The sequence below is a fragment of the Erythrolamprus reginae genome, chromosome 1 (assembly GCF_031021105.1).
Source record: "Erythrolamprus reginae isolate rEryReg1 chromosome 1, rEryReg1.hap1, whole genome shotgun sequence".
NCBI classification, from domain to species: Eukaryota; Metazoa; Chordata; class Lepidosauria; order Squamata; family Dipsadidae; genus Erythrolamprus; species Erythrolamprus reginae.
The window spans coordinates 148,303,629-148,328,641 of record NC_091950.1 but is presented as its reverse complement, the minus strand read 5'-3'; the positions used below and the strand labels follow the sequence as shown (position 1 = coordinate 148,328,641).

General features: G+C 42.6%; 1 protein-coding gene across 1 annotated transcript in view; it reads right to left on the bottom strand.

Annotated features, from left to right (window-relative positions):
* WNT6 (Wnt family member 6) overlaps positions 1 to 22,506 on the bottom strand; it is a 58,031-nt gene extending 35,525 nt beyond the window's left edge. Inside the window, exon 1 of the mRNA XM_070729032.1 lies at positions 22,283 to 22,506. Within this exon, the coding sequence (XP_070585133.1) occupies positions 22,283 to 22,347 (65 nt within the window). The 5' untranslated portion in view covers positions 22,348 to 22,506. The remainder of the gene's footprint in view (positions 1 to 22,282) is intronic.
* Positions 22,507 to 25,013: the final 2,507 nt, after the last annotated feature.

The window sequence follows — 25,013 nt, the reverse complement described above, 5'->3', positions numbered from 1 at the left end:
GCAACCACTGAGCAGGTGTGGGCGGGGCCGACCAGGGGCAATTTTTACCAGCTCTGCCAACCAATTCAAATTGTTCCTACCACCTCTCTAGATCCAGGCCGAGGTGGTCAAGTTTCACCACCGAGTAAACTCCTTGAGGTTAAATAGCAAGGGAAGAGTTTGATGGAGGCTTTCATTATTTGAATTTCCCTATAAGCAGAAGCTGGCTATGGGGCAGAAATGAAGATAAATGCATCCCAGATGTTAAGATGAAAATATTCACAACAGAATGTGCTCTATCCATATTTCCAGATGCAATAAGTACAGGTAGTTCTCAATTTACAATTGGGACTAGGATTTCCATCACTAAGCATCAGTTGTTAAATGAAATGTGCCTGCTTTTACTATCTTTTTGGGAGGGTCATGGTTGTTAAGAGAATCAATCAGTAAATTGCACAGAAATTAAGCCAATTCAGCTTCTCCCATTGACTTTGTTTGCAGGACATCAACTTGGAACATTGCAAATAGTGATCACATGACCACAGGATGCTGCAAACTTTGTGAATACATGCCAGATGCCAATCATTCCAATTTTAATCACATGACCATGGAGATACTGCAATGGTTGTAAGTGCAAGGACTCCTTATAAATCATACTTTTTCAGTACTGTTGTAACTTCAATTGTCATTAAATGAATGGTTGCAAGTCTAAGATTATAATGTGCCAAAGAAAGTCTAAAGACTCTAAACCTCCTCAGATTCACTACCAGACAAAAGTTTATGGTGCCATTTGTATTTCTCAATTAGCAGAAAACTTTTTGTGGTTTTGTTTTTAATATCCTTTAATCCATTTGGGGCAATGACAGCAAATAACTTCCCACTACCAATGAACAGCTATTAATAGGTATACTTAAGGTGGTATGGCTTTGTTAATAATTATTTAAAGTATTTGATTCATTCTTGTGCATCATTATCTTATGGCAACAAAATCAAAATGATGCCAACATCTGGATATGATACCCCTCATACCCAGATGCTGGCATCATTTTGAACTGCTGTCTCAGATTGTATGTTCAGTTTATATATATGCAATATTTTAAATTTCATTGTCAATCATTCAAAATTGCCTTCCCAAAATAGGCATGTTGCTGGCCTACTGAACATACCCATTATTTCCAAACAGGAACGATGGGGATTTTATCTATTCCAGTGATTGCAAACCTTTTTTCCCCTCGGGTGCCGAAAGTGTGCGCACGCACACTGTTGCATGTGCGTGAGTGCCCACACACATAATGCAATGCCTCTCCCACATGTCCCACCCCCTGCACATGCATGTGTGATCCACCACATATGCACACTCAACCCCCCTCCCCTTTTTGGTCTCCTCAAACGGAGCTGGGAGGGAGGAAAAGCCTTACATGCCCAAATAGCACTGGGGTGGAATCTCTAGAGATCTGGGAAGGCACAGGCCATAGAAAGTGAGGAGAAAGCATGAGCTGTCTGACCCAAAAATTAGCTGGCCGATGGGAGGCACTCACACATGCACAGTGGAGCTGAGCCAGTCAGTGGCTGGGTGTGCCACTTGTGGCACGCGTGCCACAGGTTCGCCATCATGGATCTATTCTATCTGGATGCACCAGAGGGCAAACACTGACTGAAATTGCCATATTAGAAATAGAACTCTGTAGAATCCTTTTGCAAATTACACCAGAAAATACTTAGGTAGCACTAGCAAATGACCACTGACTTTTTTTTTTTACTTTTTTGTGTAAAGTAAGTTTTTCTAATATTATAAAAAGGTTTCTGGAGGTTGCCAAATTAATAATACATTCACAGCTGTCAGTATGAATGTAGTATATGGTCAAAATTTAAAATGAAACCAGGAATTGCTAGTTTATTTTTCTTATTCATTTTACATCCAAGTTTGGTGAGCAAAGACCAAACATTTGCTGTTTTAGTAGATGCAAGAACAGGGAACTCTTCACTTCTAGAAGTGGCTACTTTAAAGTGGAGATGGGGGGGCAAAATCCTTGGCAGAAAATACTTTGTCCACTCAGTGGGCTTTTTTTCTGCAGCAATTTACTTGTGGTCAACTTAATCCCCTTTTCTGGATTTGTATGACTCATTGAACCACTAATTCTCCAACTTGGCTGGATGATCACAATGCACTCAGCTAAAGTGTGGCCATTTTGTGGTCCTGTGTATCCTGTAAATATTGCCAAGAAAACAAGAATGGAATCTCTTCAACTATTGTTACATTGAACTAAGTAAAATGAAGAGGCTCTTCCAAAATATTGAGTCTGATTAAGAAACAGTTTTTTTCCTCAGCTTTTCTTGTTACCATCATCATGCCCTGGGTGGTGTGGTTTGGCTTTGGTTTGAAGTCTAAGATGACCATAAAAGCATGGAGAGAATATGACCAAATCAGGTGATGGTTCAGCGTTGGAAGAATCTAACGTTTTCTTCATCCAACCTGGAAACCAAGTGGACTGCAAAAGAATGGGACTGGCCTTCTACTGGCCTAGGTACAGAAATGTCTGAAAAAAGCGTAATGTTCCCCATCCTACCTTTGCCTCCCTCCAGAAAGTGGTCTCTTTCTCTCTCCCCCCCCCCCTTTGGGCTAGTAACTTTTTAGGTCTTGTTTACAAGGCTGCTTTAAATTGCCAGGACAAAGCTGTCAGGTTAATTCAATATCCATTATTCTCTCCAAAGAGCAACTGGAGCCAAACTTCACTGTAAACGAAATAGACCAGGCTTTCTACAGAATGTTTTTTCCCTGAGATGTTGAGAGAAGACAGAAAGTTTCTACTTTTCTAAGTCAGCTGTTACAAAGATCAAGGCAACCACTTCAGCCCTCCCCAAACTTCCCCCAGGGCTTCGCCTAGTGTCCAGTGGCACTGGAGTAACACTTTTTATTGTCTGTAGTTCTAATCAAAGGTCATAGCTGAGATACAGGTAAACCAGTACCTGTACGGAAGATCCCTCATCTTTATGAAGCTATTATATGGCCATCTGTCTTTCAGCCAGGGGTTCCCAATCTTGGCATCTTTAAGACATGTAAACCTCAATTTCTGGGAGTCCACATGGCTTTAAGTTGCCAAGATTGGGAACCCCTGCCCTAAAATATCAGAACTGATCTTGCTCTAATCCATTATCTGTGGTATTATGTGGCTTAGAACAATATGGGAATCCGACCAGTATGGTTTGTAAACCAAACTTCAATAGGGAAATACTAGCACTAGTATGCTTGCAGGAAAAAAACTGGTTGCTTGGGGAGATTCTGAATCTCAACGCAGTACATATACAAGCTATTCTTGCCTGCATATATATAAAATCCCTAAACATAAATATACAAGTACTGGTAATGCTCACTATGATGTATAAAAATGACAGCAGTGCCTCTTATGCAACAAGGGCTTCAGTACTTTCGGGATCTCAGTGTACAGTAAACAGAAAGATAAACAAGCATTTGTGCTGAGAAATAGAGAGCAACTACTGGAGGCAAACAGGAAATGCATTTCTCAAGATCCCCCAGAGAGTCTCTGGCAAACCAGAGAACCAAACCCAGATCTCCCACCAGCATCCTAGTCTTACCCACAGGTTTTCCTTCTGCTCCCCCCCCCCCTCCATTTTGAAACAGAGAAATGACAAATAAATTCAGGAGTCACAAAAGCATCTGTGATTCCCTTAGAAGTGGATGGAACACAATATCTCTGTGATACTTGTAGATGGCAAAGGCATTAAAGACAGAAAGGATTGTTATCATCATATGCCAAAGAACATCCCCATGGTGGAGAATCTTTTCTCCAAGGGCTTGGGGTAAATAAAGAGTTTCCTGGACATCCCTCATGTGCTTGACTCATCCCTGCCTTCATAACTAAGTAATTAATCACACCAACTGTTCTATTGATAAAACCTCAATCCCACGGTCAAGTATCCACACTGTTAGATATCTCATGCATACAATAAATATTGTCCAAACTGGGCTCAGGGCTTTCTGAATGAGTTTTGAGCTGCTTTGGTGCTCTTCTTGAGAAACTCAGATGCCCCTTGAGAAGAGATTACTGCATTTTTCCAAGAAATCTTTGAAAAGTAGCAATCGATGTCTGAGAATGTTCGATGTCTGAGAAACATTTTGCATGGCAAAATGACAGGTAGCAAGTACCATTATGGCTTTGTTTAAACTGGGATTTTGAATCTCAGATGCAAAAATCTAGATTATAGTGTGGGTTCTCTACCGATGGTCACCCAGATTTTTGTAACCCTGATTGGGTAGATCTAACTTCTTCAAATTGAAAGTTAGGTAGACCTAACTCCTTCAAACTGAGGAATTTTAGGAGTCCCCCCCACACACACCTTAAAGTTGGAAAGTTTGAGAAGCACTGGGTTAAATTTACTTTGGGTACCAGAATTATTTTGGTTAGTCACACTATCAGTCAGCTATTTAGACTGGATTTTGCATTTTTAGCTATCAAATTCTTCCCAAGGACCTGGGATAAACAGATGTTGTTTGGTGTTGTTGTTGCAGGATATAAGGTGCTCCAAGTAAAGCTGCCTTTTGCAATTGACTGATGGTGAATTTGTCAATGACAAAGTCACAACACCAATAAAGGAGAATACTGTATATGTAGTTCAGGATTGAAATGAGGGATGCTTGGTGCTCTCTAAATACTTGGTTGTATTCTTGCAGACATTTCATTCCCAAAACTAGTGCTAGTTGACTGGTAATGTTACAATGAAATGTCTACAAGAAAACAACCAAGCTCAGAGAGCCCCAAGGACCCATCAAAGTTGCAACAACAGTGCATTGGAATACCTGCAAGGAATACTATTTGCCTGCAAGCAAGAACTGGTAAAATCACACAAAAAGACAAAGGAATAGAAAATGAAAATGAGCCAAAGTATTCTGGGACTTTAACATTCAAATAAATAAACATCTGTCTCCGAACACTCCAGCCTTAACAATTGTTAACCAAAAGTACACATACACCCCGCCCCCCAAAAAGTCTGGCTAGTGGATGTTGCAGTACCTGGAGACAGCAGAATAAAAAACAAGGAACTAGAGAAAATCACAAAATACAAATGCAAACCAAAGTACAACAACTGTGGCAAAAGAAAGCAAAGATAGTATAATTAGTAAGTAGATGTAATCCCAAAATATCTGCAGCACCTTTTGAACACCATTGGCATTAATAAAATCAAAATCGGCCTATTGCAAAAAGGCAGCCAAGAAGTGACGCTTACAGGCTGCTATGATACCCTCAACATCAAGCAAGCAACATTGCCTGTCCTAGGTCCTTGGGAGGGATTCGATAGGTGGATACAAATGCCAGAACCAGTCTAAACATCTGAGGGATTGCGTGAATAAACTGTAATAATATAAAAACAAATAAAACAAAGCAAGACGGGATGAGGATGAATCAAATGGTCTTGATTGTCCCTCGCCACAGTCCTGGGCACAGAGCCAGGTCTTCAAGGCTACTTCTAAATAACAATAGCAGGGGGGAGGCATCCAGGGTGAACTTCATACCAAGAGAGCAATTGCAACTATAGAGAAATGCTTCCAAGGTCCCAATATTTAATCCAAGGGACCAGAGTGTGCCAATCTTGCAGAACTTTATTGGATAGTGTGCATGGCAATTCATTTTCTAAGCATATCAGGTCTCGTGGGGTGGGATCAGAATCTCCATGGCCACATGATCAAAATTCGGGTGCTTGGCAATTGGCATGTATTTATGATGGTTGCAGTATCTGGAGTCATTTGAAAGCGTTCGTGACCTCCTGACAAGCAAAGTCAATGGTGAAGCTAGATTCATTTAACAACCTGTTACTAACTGAACAACTGCAATGATTCACTTAACAACTGTGGTGATTGGGGTCATAAATGGGAATAAAACTCACTTAACAAATATCTCACTTAGCAATATAAATGGTTGGCTCAATTGTGGTCATAAATCAAGGATTATCTGTATTCTACTTTCTGGATGCTAATCTGCAGACCATTCTCTTTCTCATTATTCTCAATTCTCTTCTCTCTCTCTCTCCCCTCTCCCCCTTCCTCCTCCCCCCTCTCTCAAACATACACAAACACACACACACAGAGAGAGAGAGAGAGAGAGAGAGAGAGAGAGAGAGAGAGAGAGAGAGAGAGAGAGAGAGAGAGAGAGAACACTGACCTCTTCCTGGTAGTCAGGCCCTATAATTAACACCACAACACTCTTAGTAATAAGATCCTCACAATTATGGAGCCTATATTGAGAAGTACCACATCTCTGAGATTTAACATGAAAGTCTAGCTTCAGAAGCTGTTGCTATCTCATACTGGGTTTTAATAGTTTTCTTGGCTTCGTGTGGAAACCGTGGGCAAAAATGTTTCCCAGTCCTTGATTAAAATCTGGTACAGCTGCCAGGAATCAGCTAATTTGCTTCTTGAGTTGCTTCTTAAGTTGCTCATGAATCAGCAATTGGCCAGCTCAACCAAAAGGTTCAGTGCATTTAGATTATAAATGGCCAAAAGCAGGAACAAGAAGAGATGAATTGATTAAACCAAGGCAACCCAATTCAAACCAATACCAAGGTTTATTTTGTGGAGAGAGGTGGGTGATTCAAAACTGGAGGATGTCCATTAGAAAAGAAAAAAGAAAATGAGGTTTGGGGCTGATACATGTGACCATTTGTCCCAATGCAAGTCTAGGCAACTGACCATTTCTCACAGGCAAGAACAGACAATGCCCTCTTCTACCTGACCTCAGCCTGCCCACCAGGAATGCAGCCTCTACCTGTCTTTTCTATGCATCAAAAGTCTTCTCTGGCTTGTTCTGGCTCAAGTTCACCTGCAGCTTCATTTCACTGTAGGCAAATATTTCCATTTGAACTGCTTCCTTGTATGGTGTGACTAGAACAGCACCTTCCCAATTTCAGTTCTTTTTTTTCTTTACAAATTCACGGATGGCACAATATTGTTTGTTTGTTTGTTTGTTTGTTTGTTTGACTTATATGCTGCCCCTCTCCGTGAACTCAGGGTCACTTACAACATTTTGATAAAAAGATACAATATAAAAAACATTTCTAAGCCAATTAAAAGAATAGTCAAGTTAAAAATTGTCTTAAAAACTAAACATTTAAAATCAAACGGTCACATACATACTATCACATTGAATACATTCATTGGGCAGAGGCTGGGGTCTAATTACCCCAAGCCTGACGGCATAAGTGCCTTTTCAAATTCTTATGGAAGGCAAGGAGAGTGGGGACAGTGCAAATCTCTGGGGGGAGTTGATTCCAGAGGGCCGGGGCTCCCACAGAGAAGGCTCTTCCCCTAGGCCCCACCAGCCGGCATTGTCTGGATGATGGGACCCTGAGGAGACCAACTCTGTGGGACCTAACTGGACGCTGGGATTTATGTAGCAGAAGGCGGTCTCAGAGATAATCTGGTTCTATGCTATGTAGGGCTTTATAAATAAAATAATGGACTTGGAATTTTTCTTTCTTTCTGGAACTATATGGAAGAAACCATGAAAAATTGGCTCGTCCTTCCTTCCTTCCTCCCTCCCTCCCTCCCAGTAAAATCATAGATATGATTATTATAGCTCAGACCAGCCCAACCATTTAAGAGGTTTGAGCGTCATGAAATAGTAGCAATTGTCTTTTCTAATTGAGAAGCTCCCACTCTAGCTTTATTTTTTTTAATGCTAGGTTGGTCTTTAAATAAGGCCTCCCTCATCTGCGATTTGATTGTGCATGGGAGGCCTGGCCTAGCATGTGTTATCAAGAGTGAGCTTGATCCAGAAGTGGGTATGACTCTTTCTGTTGTTTTTATAGCTGTTTAATGCTTTTAACATTTGTTAATGATAATAGTTTTAGGTATTTATTGTTTTAGTTTTATTGTACACTAAACAGAGCCACCTGTTTATGATCTGAATTGCTATATAAATTAGTTAAATACATACTGTACATATATACTGTACACATACCATATTTTTCGGTGTATAAAATGCACCTTTTTTCTCCCTAAAAGAGGCTGATAATTAGGGTGCGTCTTATACTTTGAATGTAGCTTGTTATTTCCCAGCCCTAACTAGCTGCTAACGATCTTCCCAGCTCCTACCTTGCAGGCTATTTCATTGTTTCTCTCTGTGAAGAATGTTTTCCGAGCCCTAAGTCTTTGCAGGATTTTTTTCATTGCTCTAAATTGCTCCGAATAAGTTTCTTTCAAGCCCTAACCAGGTGCTAACGATGTTCCCAGCTCTTACAGCTTGCAAGCTCTTTCAATGTTACTTTCTGCCAAGCATGTTTTCCAAACCCTATATCTTTGTAGGGTTTTTTTTTCATTGCTTTACTTGCTCCAAATGTTTCTTTCCAGCCCTAACCAGGTGTTAACAATGTTGCCAACTTTTATGGTTTGCAAGCTTTTTCATTGTTACTCTCTCAGAATAATTTTTAAGCCCTTAACCAGGGATAAAATAATGTGCTGAAACTGACTGGGCTAAGGATGTTAGCCAGATAAATATCTGGTAAGCAGATTCTTTTCCCCATTTTCCTCCCCCAAAACTAAGGTGCGTCTTATACTCCGTATGTACATGCATACATACTGTACATGCATAACAATTCCTACTGAATATTTACTAACAGGAACTAAGTGACTTATAACATTATCTGCCACCGGGTGCCAAAATTATCTAGTTGCCCTAGGGTACAGGTACTCCTTGATTTATGACCAGTCATTTAGTGACTATTCAGAGTTATGACTGATCTTCCAAAAGTTACTTATAACCCAATTTTAAAGTTCTAACTTCCATCCCTCCCATCCTCACAATCATGTGACCACATATCAGGCACTCAGCAAATGAGTAAATGACTGGTCATAAGTCAAGGACTCCACTTACAGTTAAGTTTTTTCAGCACCCCACAATTTCATAACCATAACTTATGAAAATTTTGCCACAAAATGGCATTTACCATATTTTTCAGAGTATAAGATGCACCTTATTTGGGGGGGGGGGCGGGAATAGGGGGGGAAATCTACCTACCAGGTATTAATCTGTTTTACCATCCTTATTCTGGTCAACTTCAGCACATTCTTTTATCCCCTGGTTAGGGTTGAAAAAAAATCATCTTTGGAGGGAGTAAGAATGAAAATAAGCCTACAAAGATTTAGGGCTGGAAAAAAACTTTTTTGGAGGAATAGGAATGAAAAAATCCTGCAAGCCAGGAAGATCATTAGCACCTCTTTAATAATAATAATAATAATAATAATAATAATAATAATAATAATAATAATAATAATAATTTATTAGATTTGTATGCCGCCCCTCTCCGAAGACTCGGGGTGGCTCACAACAACAATAAAAACAATATTATACTGGCACAAATCTAATATTAAAAAAAACTAAAAACCCTATCATAATTAAAAACCAAACAGCACATACATACCAAACATAAATTATAATAAGCCTGGAGGAAAGGTGTCTCAAATCCCCCATGCCTGGCGGTATAGGTGGGTCTTAAGTAGTTTACGGAAGACAAGGAGGGTGGGGGCCGTTCTAATCTCTGGGGGGAGTTGATTCCAGAGGGCCTGGGCCGCCACAGAGAAGGCTCTTCCCTTGGGGCCCCCCAGACGACATTGTTTAGTCGACGGGACCCAGAGAAGGCCAACTCTGTGGGACCTTATTGGCCGCTGGGATTCGTGCGGTAGCAGGCGATTCCGGAGGTACTCTGGTCCAATGCCATGTAGGGCTTTAAAGGTCATGACCAAAGGTCATGCTCTTTGGCTAATGATCTTCCTGGCTTGCAGGATTTTTTCATTCCTATTCCTCCAAAAAAGTTTTTTTAGGTGCTCTTTGGCCTCTTTTTTTTGGGGGGGGGGGGTTGCATCTTAAATTCTGGTTTCCAGCAAAAACCAGTTCATAAAGTACAGTGTATTCCCTTAACAACAGAAGTGTTTGCTTAACAACCACTGGAAAGAAAGGTAATCAAACTGGGTCTGGTCAGTGATTACATGCTTTGTGACCATCACAACTTAGACCTTAATTACAACTGTGATTCAAGGACCACCTATAGCATTTAAGATAAAGTCCCTTTCAAGTCAGATTCATTTCCTGGTGATCACATGCAGTAGATATGTCTGTATGGTTTTCTTAGGAATAGTAAAGAGGTGATTTCCCATTGGCCTTCTTCCAGGATATACAGTATTTTTTTTAGCTTGGCTACAGTCCTGGTAGTTCATAGCATTCTCCCACCCAAGAAGTAGGGAGACACAACCCTGCTTAGTTTCTAAGTCCAAACATGGTCCACCAAGTATTGGGACCCACTGAAGTTTTCAAAACTACATGTTACCAGAGATGGGATTCACATAATTTCTATACCAGTTTGCCCAGCGCACACGCACTTGCTTTGGTTGTGTATGCACATGCTTTCCATACATGTGCTTTGCTTGCACACGCAGCTTGCATGCATGTGCATGGTTTGAAAACATCTGCTAAATAGGACTGCATAGCACCGGGATGGGTGAGCGGCCACCTGCAGGTTGCTACTACCAGTTTGCCTGAACCAGCTGAATACCACCTCTGATGTTATCATCCAAAATGATGTTACCCTCCTAAATGCTGGCTTTGGATTCCAATCTTCTTTCATGACAAAATGATGACATTGGTTATATGAAAAGTTTATATTTCAGATTGGTATGTTTATGAAGCCAGCCATTATTGATCGCAAGGAATATTCTATGAATCGGTGCTAAGTCTGAACTCTCCTTTAGGGTTGATTCAGCAGAATTGTACCATGTACAATTTTAGTCACTCTCACAACTTCCTGCTCTGTAACATCACAATCAGCAACAAAAACCTTGCAGTCTGGCTGTGATTTGTTTTTCATACTTTCTGGAAAACACTAGCTTCCCAAAGTCTGGTCAAATATCCCTCTTCTCATTCTACTCACTCTCTCCAACTTTCCTTTCAAACACTCCCTTCTGACTTTCCCCACAAGTCTATGTGTTCCAAACCTTCAGCTCTATTCTAGGTGCCCAGCCTTTTAAAAAAAACCTATTATTAGACAGCTACTCTCTAGCTGACTCTTGTTTCCCGTGCTTCTTTTGCTCAAGTATCTTTTGTACAAGTGCCTCAAGAGTTACCAGTGATAGGCAAGGGCTCTTCGGATGAAAACTGCCAAGTCAATCCAGAGGCCCTTCCAAAGACTGAGCTGTTGTGGAGGATGGTGATATGGTCAAAGTAAAAGGGTGTTCACCTTGATTCAGTGAGGGAGCTTTAAAAACCTTCAGAGTCACAACAGTAACAAGTTCTCAAGCAGCCTTTTCAAAGAGTCTCTGAGAGCTTCACATGGACCACAATCAAGGCAGAAGCAGCCAAGATAGTGGTTATCAAAACCGGAGCCTTTTTTTTTACTCCAGTCAACGTAGCAGCATTAAAAGTTCGTTTACAGAAATGGCAAGGGAAACGATAGGCGAGCTTACACGTCATGCATAACCAAACCGAAATCCCATGGTGCTTCATCAGAATGTATGATTCCTGCCTACATGTGTGAATGCTGCTTTTTTCTGTTTCAAAGAATGGTTTTAGTGCAGCAAGAGGGGGGGGGGAAGGAGTTTGTCAGATACCAAGAACTGCATTTCCCAGAGGGCCCTGTGCTGAGTGTTTAAGACATTCATCTGTGTTGATATAAATCTGCTATTACTCAGATTAAGAGGCTGGTCTCATTTGCCAACGTGTTTGTGGTGGGAAGAAGTACATTTGAGATGACGCAATTAAGGTTTTCTAGTCCCCCTAAGGAGCAAGATGGCGATAATGTCAAAACCGTTGGATGAGATCAATCGTATCCTGTGCCCAGAGACTTTGGTAACTGCTGCTAAGCCTTACAATTTTGGTGCCTCTGTGTGTTTGTGTGTGCCTGTGTGTGTATGTGTGTGTGTGTGTATCTATACTGTGGAGAGTGTGAGCAACAGCATGAAAACTCACACTTTTCCCCCATAAGACTTGGTTGAATTAAATATATTCCGCAACACTTTGTCATGCTCAGTGGGGTTTGTGGTAACTATGATCCAACATATCTGGAAAGTATTGTTTGCCCTTTCTCTGGCTCCTTTACATGTCATTTCCTGGAACACAAAAGACAATAACTTATAGAAAATCAGCTTTGGGACACATGCTCCATTTCAAAGTCAATTGATACGGTACAGCTTAATTAGTTGTTGCCATTCCTCAAATTCTTCTTCATGACTGCCATCAAGTATGTTATAGGTAACATGGCTACAGGGCTCCATGCTTCCATGCAAAGCGAATTCTGTATTTGTTATCGAATAGAAAGAGTTGATACAGAATCGGGATAATTAATCAGTGCAAACCCAAAGGTAATTTTTCAAAAGGAAACTGGGCTTTCTTTGTTTTTGCTTGAGGATGTTGCTACTGTGTACAAGATAGTTGGATTTGCAATATATAAACAAGCTAACAATGAATGTTTGTTTGTATTGAAGTACTATAGCTTTAAGAGATAGTGTTGCATATTGTCATAAAAGAGAGCCAGAAATCATGATTCTCTCTCTCTACTCTCTCTGCTTTTTCTGCTAATTTACTGTGACTGATGTAGTAATGTCTGTGTGTTTGATGATAGTTTATGTATTTATAAGCTGTAATGTATGTCTGATATGTAAGACAAAGACAGGTTTGTACTATTACTATTGTATTGAGAGATATTGACTGATTTGAATGTGTATGACTGGGCTGATTAATTCAACTGTGCTATTTCTAAAGTAAAGACTAATTGAACTTTAATGTATCTTTTTGTATGACTGAATAATCACTCATATCTTGTGGATATCTGCTGGAATCCCACGTTTCCTCTGTGCATGTCCTTGATAACTCAAGGATCATTCTGCACACTTATTAACATCCTAGACTCCACAAAAAGAAAATCAAGATTTTCTGCCTCATCAAAAATTGCATCAGGCATGCCCTCTGTCATTTTTTTGGTTCCTCAATCATCAATCAGTCAATATTCCTCCCCAGCTCCACAAGTTGTTTATTCTTGTGCTGAGGGAGAGTTTGCTTTCATTGTGATTTTCTGAATAAACCACTGAATCCTGATTCACAGCTCACCGTAAAATAAAAAGGCTGAAGTTCACACTTTTGTGCTAAATCAAAATTAAACAAATGATATAGTGGCTTGGCATGTAAGCACATCACAGTTCAACTAATAAGAGACAGTCTTAAACTAGACAATGGGCTAACAGCTTGATTCTCTATAAGGCACAGGCATTTGGCGCAAGCGACAATGATGTCATGCACTTTAAGAAGTCATTGCACAAACAATGCATTACACAATTAACATCCTTTTTGCAATGATGTCATGACACGTGCAACAAGTCTTGTTCTCTTGCCCTCTCTACAGATGCTCTTGATAAAAGCTAGCTGCGTATGTTGAGCTCCCCACATTAAAACTGTCAAGGAAAAGTATGGGGTAAATGCCACCCCTCCCTGAAACGAGGGTGGCTGAACTAAGAGTCAAGAGGAAGGTTTTCTGGTGCAGAGCACTTTTCTTCTGCAATCTGGCAGAGACTTGCACTAAAGGTCAAGAATCAAGTGTGGGCCATTTTGTTTCAGCCAGGACATAATGTGTGATAGAAAATATCCAGATCTCATTGCATTTTTCCAGAGGAGCTCCAAAGACAGTTCATTTAAGGAAAAAATGCTATCAAGGTCTTGTTGTAAACAACTGGTTTCCTGGAGGATTCTTTTAAGAACCAGAAACTGGGTATTTGCTTCCGGGACAGTTCTTGAGTATGTCAGGGTGCTGCTTTACCCACTCTTTTTCACCACCTGCTATAGATCTGCCAATTGGGCAGAGGTCTGATTGCAAGCAAAGTAAGGCTGAGATGTAAAACACCAAGGTGACAAGCTGTAAATAAAAAGACAGAGTGCAAGAGAAAAGTTCATCTGAATGGGTTTAATATTCCTATCCTTCGAAGGAGCTGGAGAGAGAATTGGGTTTAGAGAGAGTTCTTTCATGCAAACTTTTTTTTTCTTGCATGATTTTGCAGCTGGGTTATTCTCTTTTTATTAGTTTTAAATGAAAATCAAAGGGCAGCCAATGCACACTGAACATCTGCCCTCTTCTGCATTACTCACTTAAGCATCAAAGTCCCAAGTCTGCCAATGCACACAGGGTGATCCCAGCCTTTTTTTCCTATGCTGGAGGAAAAGAGGCATAAGAGACTCAGCAAGAAAGCAAAAGGGGGTGAACATAAAGCATGGCGTACGTGGAGAAAGGGGAAAAGGTCAGGCTCTTCTGTATCTGGAGGAGGAGGAGGAGGTGTCAGGCTATTTACAAAAGCACCAGAAGACCAGACTAGGAATAACGGATGGAAACTGACCAAAAAGAGATTCAACTTGGAAATAAGGAGGAACTTTCTGATGGTGAGAGCGATCAACCAGTGGAACAGTTTGCCTGCAGAGGTTGTGAGAGGTTCAACATGAACCTCAACATGAGAGAGGAGGGGATTGAACTAGATGACATACAAGGTCCTTTCCAACTCTAACAATAATCTAATCACTTTAGCACCCACAGGAGCCTGGACTAATTAACAGCAGTTTCATAGGAAGCATCCTAACACTGAGAAGACTGAGAAGACAAGCTGGTCAATTTCTTAGAGGCGGAAGAGAAGGAAATATTAGAAGAATCCCAAGTAGCCCTTACATGCCAATAGCACTCCAGTCTTGTTACAGGTAGTCCTCGACTTTAGGACAACAATTGAGCCCAAAATTTACGTTGTTAAGTTAATCATTTGTTAAATGAGTTGTGCCCCATTTGTAACCCATGCCACTGGTGTTAGTGAATCATTGCAGCTGTTAAGTTAGTTTCACAGGTATTAAGTAAATCTGGCTTTCCCCATTGCTTTGCTAGTCAGGTGGTCACCAATGGTGATCATGGGAACCCCAGGACACGGCAAACATCATGAATACATTTCCAAGCATCTGGATTTTGATCATGTGACCAAGGGGATGCTGCATTGGTTGTGTGAAAAACAGCCATAATTTTCAGGACCATTATAACTTTGGACTGTCACTAAATGAACTGTTGTAAGTCAATAACTGCCTGAATTAGTTTACATATTGGTCCCCTTCAATTGAATATTGAGATCCACTTGATTAACTGGCCCAGAACAGAAATCATGAGTGAAAGAAGATAATATGGAATAGAAGAAGAAAAGAAAGCAGTGGCTTTTGTATCTCAGAAGGAGATCTCCTCCTATGATACATGAAATCTTCACAATGAGCTCCTGGGTGTAACAGGGATAGAAGAGAAAGAGAAAGAAACTGAGAAAATTATTGATTGGCCAAATGTGATTGGACACAAAAGGAATTTGTCTTTAGTGCATATGCTCTCAGTGTACATAAAATATGAGATACAGTACATTTGTCAAGAATCATGAGGTACAACACTTCATTATTGTCACGGGGCAAAAATAAACATGTAGGTTGTGACAAGGTGCCTGAACTTCCAGGTAATTAGCATGCAGACAGTATCCATATTTCCATCTGCAAGGGATCTAGCCATACGCATTCCTGAAGAAAAGCAGAGATTGTGGTTGTGATGGGGAAAAACAACAACAACTGCTATTCAGTTCTGCTCTTAAGTCTACATGATCCAGGAATGTGGACTCACTTCAGAAGCAGCCTGGTGGATTTCCGTGTACTTCATAGAAAGTGAAAAACATCGTCTTTCCAAAGGTGGTGAAAAGGAACATTTCCATCCAAAACATTTCTGGCATGAAGTCTTACTGATGACACAACAGAGAGGCCACAAGTTGTGTACTCAGAAACCCTGCAAACTCTTAGACTAATTTTCCCTGTGGGCCCTACTGAACCGATGGCCAAAAAGATCTGGCTAGAAATCTAGTAGACCATGAAGAAGAAGCAAGTCATCAGTAAATGTTCTATATGTGGGAAAGGCCTGAAAAGAGATGAAGGATAAAGATCTTCAGAGATCAACCCAAGTCTTTACTGTCAAAATGTTCCCCAAAACATATTGTTGGGTAGCAAAGATGTTCAACATGACATCTTTCCCTGTATGGCACTCCCAATCTTCTGCACGCATTAAACTGTGGAAACTTCTTTAAAACTGTGGAACAGATGGCTGCGTTTGATGCTGCACTCAGGAGCATTGAAAACACACCACTAATCTTGCAAAAGCAATTCAAAATGAGATCACGCAGTTACTGGCAAGAAAAGTCAAACAAAATTATGACATATCGAAAGTAACCGAGATATTATTCTATTATTCTCTGTTATTCTGGATGACACATCGGACATTAACGATACAGAACAAATGACTTTAATGGTGTGTTTTGTAACAGAACCTCATGGAAATGTCCCTGAAATAACTGTCCAAGACCATTTTCTGGAATCTCTTGAAATTGAAGATTCTGCAAGAAGGGTGGGCCAAATGTGGTTCTTTAAAGCTGGAAGATGGGAATTGTGACAGCTGACATGAAAGGTCAGAACTACAATAATAGGGGGGGAAAGGAGTGGAACACACAGATCTAAAAGTCAAACCATCAAGCTTTATTCATCCAATCAGTTCTCATTCACTGAGCAACAGTGATGCTAAATCAGTTTCTAGGGAGGCAGCTGGATTTTTAAATGTAATTCAAAGCATCTGTCCATTTTTCTCTGCTTTGATTCTTCAAAGGAACATTTTGAATAGAGCTTGGAAGAGTCACTTCGATACTGGAAACATTGAATGTCTTGCAATGGGGTAGGCAAATGGGGGCAATAAAATCTAACATTTTTGATACCAAATTTAAAAGGGAAGGATTACTGTATATCATAGTTGTCACTTTTGAAGCTATTGCTTTAACTAGGAACCATGTGGGAGAATAGGGACAGGAGAAAATGCAATCACAGTGATGTGGCACAACAACACCCTGGGTGAAATAAAAGCTGTAAGCAAAAGATGTCAATGAGTTGGTCTCATAGAAGGGAACAATTGGACAAGCAAAAGCCAGACCAACCATACTAGTTAGATGAGAGACTTCTAAAGCTAAAAAGTTGACATGCAGATCACTTCCTTTTTTTTCAAGAATGCAAGAATTACCATAGAAAAAAGGGTTAACTATAATCAGGGTGTCCAGTAAACCTGGAAAACGGGAATCACAGAATTATCAGGGAAATCGGCAGTTCAGAAAATATCTGGGAATTATCAGGGAATTCGTGAAAAAAATGGAATAAATCAGGGGAAAAACCAAACTGTATTAAAATGTTTTAAAGTCAGGAAAAAATCATGAAAAAAAATTGGATCGGGCTGCCTGGCAGAGTCAAGTAAAAATGAGCATAACTGGCAACAACCTGCTTCCTCAGCTACTGATATTTCTCCATGGCTTAGCCGTTTGGTATGATGTCATCTACAACTGTGCTTTAACTAGATCACAAATACAGGGAAATGTCAGGGAAATATCGGAATTTCAAAATGCTTTCCCCCTGGACACCCTGTATAACACATTGGACAATTCTATAAAGGACACTAAACTGTAATTCCAAATTCCAGGAACTATAATTCCAAATCCCAACATTTTATAATCACTTTCTTAAGATCCAGGGATCAGAAGTATCACCTCTACCCAAGTGATTTCACCACTGACTGATATAGGATGATATTGGAAATTCTTCCAAGCACAGAATTTGCCTAGGTTTGTATTAACTTCTTAGTGAGCAAACGTCAGGTCATATCTCAATTAAGTAACATTTGGATATTTTATGCCAGTGTGCATTTATACTGACTATATTTGCCATTGCCAAACTTTTTCACTCAAGTGGAAACATACCTTTTTGAAGCATTCACAGTCCTTTCTTTGATGTTTTGGCCCTCAATAATTTGACATCAGCAAATATAGCAAATGTACTACTCAGTATTTTTTATTTATACATCAGCTTAAGAACACCATTCCTAGCACTGATCGCTGTGGGATCCCACTGAGTAAATTCAGGTGAAAATTACCTATTATTCTTACTCTTTAACCAGTTGTCAATCCATGAGAGCTGCTGGCCCCTCAGTTCCCAGTGAAGTATTTGGAAAAGGGAGAAATGAGAAAGCAGCATGAATACAGAACCTATAGTGCAGCGGTCCCCAAACTATGGCCCACAGGCCGGATGCGGCCCACTGAGGTCTTTTAACCGGCCCGCGGCAGCACACGAGATTTTACCGATCAATATAATAAGAGGGAGAAATAGAGAGAGAGAAATGAAGAGGAGAGATAGAAAGGGAGAGAGAGAAAGGGAGAAATAGAGAGAGGGGGAGAGAGAGAAAGTGTGACAGATACAAAGAGGGAGAGTTAGAAAGAGAGTGAGTGAGAGAAAGAGAGAAGACAGAGAAAGAAAGAGAAAGAGGGAGAGATAGAGAGGAAGAGAGAAAGGAATAGGGAGAGATGGAAAGAGAGAGAAAGAGAAAAATGAGAAAATGATGGAGGGAAAGAATGAGGGAGAGGAAAATGAAACAAATGAGAGAAAAGGAAGAGGGAAGAGAGAAGTGGAGAGGAAGGAGGGAGGGAAGGAAGGAAGGAGAAATGGAGTTTGTTGATTTAAGTTTAAATTTACTAGTTAATAAAGAAGTATAAATTACTTTATTACTTAATTAATTACTTAATTGCTTATTACTTCTTCTTTATTTTAAATATTGTATTTGTTCCCATTTTGTTTTTTACTTTAAATAAGGTATGTGCAGTGTGCATAGGGATTTGTTCATAGGTTTTTTTTATAGTCCGGCCCTCCAACAATCTGAGGGACAGTGAACTGGCCCCCTGTGTAACAAGTTTGGGGACCCCTGCTATAGTGGGAACCATCCATTGTCACAGACATAGTTGGACACATGGGGAAATGGAAGCTGGCTTGAAATGCTTGGGAGGAGTGAAAGTAGGAGGAAAGCATAACCTACACTCTTGGCAGATGTCCTTAGTAGACCTTCATCCTTCTCCCTTCTGCACATTTTTCAATTCTTTTTCCTTGACTCCAACCTGTTCACGTCCCAGAGGGAGGGAGAGCTATGTGCATTGATGATGCTAGCTCCTTCTTCCCCTTCTTGCATTGTTAACACTCTTGGAGAAGGAAAGTAGACAAGCAGGCTGAAGTAGTGCAGGGTCAAATCACTCCTGAAGCTGTAACTGGCAGCTGGCCCCATTACTAATATGGTTAGTTCCATATTGCATGAAGACCAATTCCTTAAAGATTCATAAGATTACTTCCCCAAGTAAGTTCTTGCACACCTACCTCAATTATCCTCTAGTCTAGAAAGTCGGTGGTCCCATCATCCTTCCCCCCATTCGGCAGTCTAAGAAGGTTCTTGGCATACTAAACTCAAACAACATCTGTGCCAGAACTGGCAGGACCAGTGTCAGATTCATCCAGGAAGACTTGGGCTCATATTCTGGGGGTGACAGTGCCCTTGGCATTTCTGTAGTGAATGTCAGCATTTCAAGGTGAACTATTACACACTGAAACAATTTGGTCATTAAACATCTGGGTTTCCCTGGCAGTGTATCATTGCACGAAACTCAGATTTTACATCTACAGTATATCCATATAAGCAAAATTGTTTCCCCTCATTTGTCCAACCGGGAAAAAAAGCTTGTCGATGTTATTCATTGGATATGGAAGGAGTCACGTATTTTGCTAAGCTATTATTTGCTTCATAATGATGCTCACCAAATATGTTATGCTCAAATCACAGTTTATATCCAGTACAGGCTGGGTTTACACCACACAAACCCGAAATCACATAGCACAGCATAAAGCGTGAATCAAGTTGATTTATTGACTTCCATTATGCACAGCAAAGAAAATGCAGCTCTGGCTAGACACCACTACATGTGTAGTCAGCCCTTGATGTCAAGATCACCCTCGGAGATTAGCCATTAGCAAGCAGAGTTTCACATGCTGTGGCTTTAGTAAATGGACTCGGTTCATTCTTCAACCATCAGTCACTGAACGGGGATGTCTGAATCAGCCCTGTCTTGGGCAAACCTATGGGTAAATCAGCTCCATATCTTTTGGATCAATCTAGTTAGGAATTGATCCCTGTGTTCCAAACTGAAATGGTTGGAGCTGGTAGATTGAAATAAGGGCAGTGATGGTGAACCTATGGCACGGGTGCCACAGGTGGCACGCGGAGCCATATCTGCTGGCACGTGAGCCGTTACCCTAGCTCAGCTCCAACTTGCACATGTATGATGGCCAGTTGATTTTTATTTCACACAGAGGCTCTGGGAGGGCATTTTTGGCTTCCAGAGAAGCTCTGGGAGGGGTGGAGGAGGCCGTTTTTACCCTCCCCTGGGGAAGCCTTTGGAGCCTGGGGAGGGCGAAACACAAGCCTACTGGGCCCACTAGAAGTTGGGAAACAGGCTGTTTCCAGCATCCAGAGGGCGGGGGGGCAGAGGAAGCTGGTTTTGCCCCCCTCAGGCATTGAATTATGGGTGTGGGCACTCACACATGCATGATAGCACCGGCACAAGCTCTTTCAGCATCCGAGAAAAAAAAGGTTCGCCATCTCTGCTGTAGGGGATGACCAATTGTGATAACATTATACAGTTCAGTTCCTAATTCGAACATTTTCAAGGGAGTTAAAAGTTCCACATGTCCTTCCTCGCAATCGGAATCTAGTCTTTAAGGATATGGGCTCCCCCCCCCCCTTCCTAAAGCTGGCTGGAACAATCAACAGGTGGTTGGAGACGACCTCCTCTGCTGGTCAGGACTAGCTGGGAAGGCGGCCACGAAAGGATTAAACCCACACTGGATTCTGGGAGGTCGGGCAAGTGCGTGACAGCGTTGAGACGAATCACCTTAGCTAATGAATTATGTTCTGGATCGCGCGGAAAGAAGTTAGGATGGGAAGCCCTTAGAAGGGCATCAGGACAGGTTAGGTGAAATTCCTAGCTAGGCTTTCCAAAAGCTGGGTCTCAGCTTCGGCTCTTTCGTATCAACACACACCCCTTTTTCTGCTCTCTTGGGTTTGTTCCCCCGATTATTTCCCCATCATAAATGGGGCGCAGACGGGGGCGCTGTGGGAATCCTCTTGCGTTTTCTTTCGACCCAGACTTTTTAAAACTAAATAGAAAAGTTTTCTTCTCAGCAAAGAGGCCAAGTTAAAGACTGCCTGGTTTCGGAGTTCTTTTTGACAAGCGTTCGGTCGAGCCCCCCCCCCCCCCCCCTTCCCTTGCCTCCTGTAGGAATGTAGCCCGGGGACAGCTCAACGCTCGCCCCGGCGTCGGCTCCCATCCGAAACAGGAGCGTCTGGCGTTTTTTACACCTTGAGGAGCTGAGGCGGGGCGGGGAGAGGTGGAGGCAAGCTGCGAGAAACGGAGAGGGTGTTTTCTGTTTTGTTTCGTTAAAAAAAAATACCCGGAGGGCTTTTCCCGCGAAAGATGAACGACAAGATGCGTCGCGGGGTGTGATAAAAAGAACACATCAGAGGTCGCTTTTCAGGAGCCACCCGAGGGGGTTTTAGGGCACGCGGGAAGAGTTTGAGCTTGCGAGCAAGCGTGCGCGCAACGGGGGAACCGCGCGCTCTTGTATTCTTAGAGGATCTCTGTATCTGTGTGTGCCCTCCCAACCGCACAGCTGTCCTAGCGCTTAGAGAGAGCCCCTGAAGCGCAAGGGAGACCGACATTGAAGATCTAAGCCCTCCGGAGCGGTGCAAGCGTCCACCCTTTGAAGCCGCCCCCCAATTGGCTTTTCATTCCAGACCGGCCGGGCGCGTTTGAGGGCTGGAGAGAAAGAAGGTCGCTGAGTTGGAAACAGCTTTTGGCGCATCGCGTTTTCTGAACCGACCCTACCCCCACCCCGTTCTCGCCTCCAGACCTTCCAGCTCTCTAGAGGGGGAGGGGTCTCCAACCTTGGGCACCTTGAAGCTCGGTGGACTTCAACTTCCAGAATTCCCCATTCCTTGGAGTTGAAGTTCTCTAGAATTGAAGTCCATACACTGGTTTAGATCGGGGGGGGGGAGGGTCCTCCAAACTTTGGCAACTTTAAGCCTGGTGGTCAACAACTTCCAGAATTCCCCATTCCTTGGAGTTGAAGTCCTCCAGGCTTAAAGTTGCCAAAGTTGGAGAGCCCCTGTTCTAGAGAGCTCTCCTTGACCACCACCACCCCCGAACGCGCACCCTCCTTTAAAGGATTCTCGGATGGGAGGGTGTCTTCAAAACGCCACCAACTCCGTTCGTCTCCCCCAAACTCCGCGCCTGGAACTTCCCAAGAGAGATTGGGACCTCCGTTCAGTCACTCTCTCCGGCACCACCCCAGCTACTCACCACCAGAGTCCGATGATGTTGGCTGGGCAGAGCAAGATGAAGAAAAGCCCCAGCTGGGACAACATCCTGGCGGTGAAGAAACCTCGAGAAGCGCCCGGAGGATCCCGGTCGTTTGGGACGCCGAGCCCTTCTTCTCCAGCGCGGCGTCCCGCGCGCGCCCCTGAAGGCGCAAAGAGAGAGCGCGCACCGCAGGGCAAAGCCGGCTTCACTTCGCCTGGGCGAGCGGGTTGCTCGCAAGCCCCGTCCCAAGCGGAGGAGGAGAGCCAGAGAGAGGGAGGGACGGACGGCGAGGTTGCTTCCCCTTGACAGGCAAAGCGGAGCGCGGGGAGGGGACGGCGAAAGGCAGGGAGTGGGAGGGAAGGGGGCTGAGCGAGGGCCAAGCGGCGCATTCCGATCCGGAGCGCACCGTGATCGCCATCTCCCGCCGGCCCAGGCAGGGGGGGGGGAACCAGTGCGGATTCTCTCCGAGGAGTGGGGGGCTCCTGGAGAGGAAAGGCAGAAGTTGAGTTCACACCAGCCCCGGACCAGATCGCCTAAAAACCTGACTTCGCCGGCATGAAACCAATCGCCCAGACGGTCGCCAGCCCAACTTCGATTCCCAACTGGATTTGTTAGATTCTTCCTGCTGGCGGGCGGTTTCCATCAGGCGGAGTACCTTCTTCTTCCTTTCAGCCCTGGGGCGTGGGATTCTTCCTAGCCGGACCCCCCAAGGTCACCAGTATCATTCATAGAGCCGGGGTGGCGCAGTGGTTAGAGTGCAGCACTGCAAGTAGCTAGCTGTAGTTCAGCAGTTCAAATCTCACCACCGGCTCAAGGTTGGCTCAGGCTTCCATCCTTCCCGAGGTGGATAAATGAGGACCCAGATTGTTGGGGGCAATAGGCTGATTCTGTAAACCGTTTAGAGAGCGCTGTAAAAGCACTAGGAAGCGGTATATAAGTCTAAATGGTCTTGCTATTCTTCGTGCAGAGACTGGAATAGTCTGTCCCCCCGCCTGGATTTCATCTCCGTTCACAAAGGCACCCAACTTTCTTGGGAGCAAAGGTTCCCATTATGAGGCTTCGGTTCCCCGCCGCTTATCTTTAGCCTCGATTCCATTGGCAGTTGAAGCTTTTTGGGTTCCGCCGAGGCATTCTTATTAGCCATTTGACCGGCAGCTGGGATGCCAAGCCTGCGCGCGCGCCCTCAAAAATAATAATAATAATCTGGGGTAATCCTTTTTTTAAAAAGCCATAGGCGTCTTCAATCCAGTGCAAAGGAAATTTTCCAACACAAACTCTTGGGACGTCAGTGTTAACATCCTCACCCAGTTCAAACTCTTTAAAATGCAGCGATTAATAGCAGATGCAATTTGGTGCCTCCAAAAGGTTGCAGAACTACAATCCCGTGCCTTCAACTGGCCATTCTGGCTGAGACTGCTGGGAACTGAAGTTCAGCATGATGAATTCCAATATCTCCTATTCCAGTGTTTCCCAACCTTGGCAACTTGAAGATATCTGGACTTCAACTCCCAGAATTCCCCAGCCAGCATTCGCTGGCTGGGGAATTCTGGGAGTTGAAGTCCAAATATCTTCAAGTTGCCAAGGTTGGGAAACACTGTGCTATTCTATCCCACCCACCCGCCCCGTCCGTCTTCCCTCCCTCCCTCCCTTTCATCTAATGTATAGCTAACCTCTAATGGTCAAGGGGAGTGTCAAGACAATACAAGTGCGCCAGTGGAATATTCAGCCTATTTCTGTCTGGGTGCCAAACTGACTTGGAAGACTGGTTCGTGCCAACAGTGGGTGGGGCCGCATGCACACCCAGAGTCACTCTCATGCACACACTCCATTCAGACACACACAATTTGTCATTCGAGCACGCACGCACACACACACACCTAGCCAGCACACACGCACATTCCATTCACAACCCCCCCTCCCTTTCTCCTACATAGATATTAGTCACACACGCTGTTACAGGCAGCCTTCACACGACACATTCAAGTCAGGTCCGTTAAAGGTTTAGTCATTCCATTGGCCTGGTACATACAGAAAGCCTGGCAAGTATGAAAATACTGTTTGTATGTTCGTTTTTAAAAAATATTTTGTTGGCATTTTATCCAAATCAAGTTCAGGGCGTTCATATATACTGCTCAAAAAAATAAATAAAGGGAACACTCAAAAGAACCCATCCTAGATCTGAATGAATGAAATATTCTCATTGAATATTTTGTTCTGTACAAAGTTGTAAGTGCACAACAGCATGTGAAATTGATTGTCCATCAGTGTTGCTTCCTAAGTGGACAGTTTGATTTCACAGAAGTTTGATTTACTTCTAGTTATATTGTGTTGTTTGTGAGTTATATTGTGAGTTATATTGTGTTGTTGGATTTCACAGAAGTTTGATTTACTTCGAGTTATATTGTGTTGTTTAAGTGTTCCCTTTATTTTTTTGAGCAGTGTATTTAGCATTTACAATAGAAATCTAATAAACAAAATAAATTTAGCTTTTAGATTTATATACAGCTCCACAGTGTTACAGAGAGTCAGCATATTGCCTCCAGCAATCTGGGTCCTCATTTTACCGACCTTGGAAGGATGGAAGGCTGAGTCAACCTTGAGCCTATTGAGATGTATTGCTCAAGATATTATGTGATCCTAGGGAAAATGGGTTAATTCAGTACCTAGGCAGAGTATTCTGTGTGAATCGGTAGTCCAGATCTTCACAGAACCTCGGAGGTGCCATGCATTA